General features: G+C 33.4%; 1 protein-coding gene across 1 annotated transcript; it reads right to left on the bottom strand.

The window, feature by feature from the left end:
* Window positions 1-1,291: 1,291 nt before the first annotated feature.
* On the bottom strand, window positions 1,292-2,623 carry rgs5b (regulator of G protein signaling 5b). The gene is made up of 4 exons (XM_073849288.1): window positions 2,505-2,623; window positions 2,215-2,354; window positions 1,943-2,109; window positions 1,292-1,854 (listed from the first exon to the last, which is right to left on the bottom strand). The coding sequence occupies exons 1-4, from the start codon at window positions 2,546-2,548 to the stop codon at window positions 1,681-1,683; spliced, it is 525 nt and encodes a 174-aa protein (XP_073705389.1). The 5' UTR covers window positions 2,549-2,623; the 3' UTR covers window positions 1,292-1,680.
* Window positions 2,624-2,944: the final 321 nt, after the last annotated feature.

The raw sequence follows: 2,944 nt of genomic DNA on the forward strand, positions 1-2,944 counted from the left end.
TTAAAACATACACTGCAAAAAAGTATTTTTTTGTCTTGTTCTCTATTATAAATACCTAAAAATTCCTGAATCAGGATGCATTTACTTGCTTAAGAAAATTAGTTAAGATATTATGTCTTGTTTTCTGAAAAATTAATACCCAAATTTTCTTAGTTTTTGCTTAAAACAAGCACAAATATCTGCTAATGGGGCAAGAAAAATAATCTTGCTTAGCCTTTGATTTAAGATTTTATTTCTTACCCTATTGGCAGGTATTTTTGCTTGTTTTAAGCAAAACTTGGATAATTTTTTTTCAGAAAACAAGAATATCTTAAGTAATTTTACTTGCTCAAGAATTCTTAGATATTTATATTAGAAAACAAGACAAAAATACAAATAAAATATAAACTGCAAAAAAGTTTTTTTTTTGTCTTGTTTTCTATTATAAATATCTAAAAATTCCTGAATCAGGATGCATTTACTGGCTTAAGAAAATTAGTTAAGATATTATGTCTTGTTATCTAAAAAAAAAAATTACCCAAATTTACTTTGTTTTTGCTCAAAACAAGCAAAAAGATATGCCAATGGGACAAGAAAAATAATCTTGTTTAGCCTTTGATTTAATAGTTTTTTTCTTACCCTATTGGCAGGTATTTTTGCTTGTTTTAAGCAAAAACAAACAAAATTTAGATTTTTTTTTTCTCCAGAAAGTCATTTTACTTGTTCAAGAATTCTTAGATATTTATATTAGAAAACAAGACAAAAATACAAATAAAATAGAAAATACAAATAAAATATAAACTGCAAAAAAGTATCTTTTTGTCTTGTTTTCTATTATAAATATCTACAAATTCCTGAATCAGGATGCATTTACTGGCTTAAGAAAATTAGTTTAGATATGTCTTGTTATCTAAACAAAAACTACCTTAATTTTCTTAGTTTTTTCTTAAAACAAACAAAAAGATATGTCAATGGGACACGAAAAATAATTTGGTTTAGCCTTTGATTTAAGATTATTTTTCTTACCCCATTTTGTTTGTTTTAAGCAAAAACTAACAAAATTTAGATTTTTTTTATACATTATATCTTAAGTAATTTTACTTCAAGAATTCTTAGATATTTACACTAGAAAACAAGACAAAAATACTAAGGCAGTGACATACAATCCAAAATAAAAAATAAAATAAAATAAAATCCAAAAAGAAAGCAATATAAATAAATAGCTCATGTGAGTGGGATGTGACATTAAAACAGCTATTTCCTTTTAGCTGCACATAATGCCCAAAAAAGATGCATTGCTAAAGACAAATACTTGAATGTAAAACAATTTATTCTTTTTCTTTCCACTCAAAAGTTCAATAAATAACCCACAATTGTTCATCAAATATAAATACAAATATAAATACTACTTTCAATATAACTTTTCAATAAATACTCATAGGCAATACAAAACACACATTTTACATAATTGTGCAAAAGTCATTCCACTTTCACAGTTATTGTCCAGTGCTACAATCTTGATCTCTGTGTGCGCCACTGCTGTTCATAGAATCGATGTTCCCGAATGCCCGAGGCCTTCCAGTCTGGCTTTTGAGTCCGTGTGTCCTGAACCTCAGAAAACCGGTGCGGATCATTCGGCGACCATCACGTCACATAAATGCCATGTTTATCAGGGATGCATTCCTCCGCTGTCTGGGTATTTTAACCCACATGCTGTGTAATGAGTTCCTGGTAGATTGCTGACTTGAGGAAACGAGGGTAGCAGTCTTTCTCCATGAGGGTGTAAATTTTACTCTGGGCAAGGTTGAAGCAGGACAATGTGGACTGCTCCATATTCTTCAGAGTGATGCTTCTAGTTTCGTGGTCAAGATTCACCTAAAAATAGACAGAGGAATAATTTGCCATTAGACACTTTCCATGAAATCAGTTTAAAGTGTGAGGGAAATATTCTGAGCAAACGTACCTCTCTTGGTGCGTCAGAGCAGATGAACTCCTCATAGATTTTCCTGGCCTTGACACAAAGCTTGGAGGAGCTCTTTGTGTTCCTGTAGTCCTCGCAAGCCAAATAGAAAGCAATATTTTCCTCGCTGTACTCAGATGACAGGAACGTTGTGAAAGCGCACAGTCCCTCTGTAAAAACATAAGAAAACATTAGACGACCCTGATAGCTTTTCATTCTACAGCCTTAAAAACATCTGCTTTATATTGCCACAGCTCTTTCTGATTTTAACTTACCTTTGTGAGCCAGGAGTTCATGGAAAGACCATTTCTGTCTGTCGTCCAGTGTTAGTTTGTCAGGTTTTTGTGAGTGGCCCATGATATTAAGCTCTTGCTTTAGAAGAAAACTTCCAAACCGAGCTTTGAGCTCCTTTGCCCTGCGAGGAACAAAAGGAAAAGCACTTAAAACTTGTTTAGAAATTAGATTTGATGACTAAAATGATTTAGTAATAAGCTACTTAAGGTCTACTTAAGATCTGTCTTCACTATACTAGCAGAACTTATTTTTAAGTAAATATGAAACGTACCTTTCCAGGCAGGAGATTGGCAGATGCTCTAGTGATCGGCACATTTTTATATGTCCAAAGGTTTCCCGCTGTGCTCCACAAGTAGATGGATGTTGTTGTAATAGTTATTGTTGTCTGAGACTTTTGATTCTGTTTGAATGTCAGCAGAGCTGGGCTATTTATACAGGTCTACCCTCCATGACATCACTTGACTCAGCCAATGAAACACAGGCTGTGGAGGGAGGGGGAGCTTCTGCCCTTCAAGCAGCCCTAGCAGTCTCCAGTGAATCATTTCCAGTAGACGGCAAGGCACTGCCTTATAGATTCACTTTTTCCTCCCTTGTGTCTCCCTTAATTGTCTCCATTTGGTGCTTAAAACATTGGAAATGGATGCAATGCCAAATGTTAAGTTTACAATGATAATTCAACCAAAAAGGAAAACTCTGTAACATTTACTCACT

This window comes from Garra rufa, chromosome 10 (genome assembly GCF_049309525.1).
Source record: "Garra rufa chromosome 10, GarRuf1.0, whole genome shotgun sequence".
In the NCBI taxonomy this organism is placed as follows: Eukaryota; Metazoa; Chordata; class Actinopteri; order Cypriniformes; family Cyprinidae; genus Garra; species Garra rufa.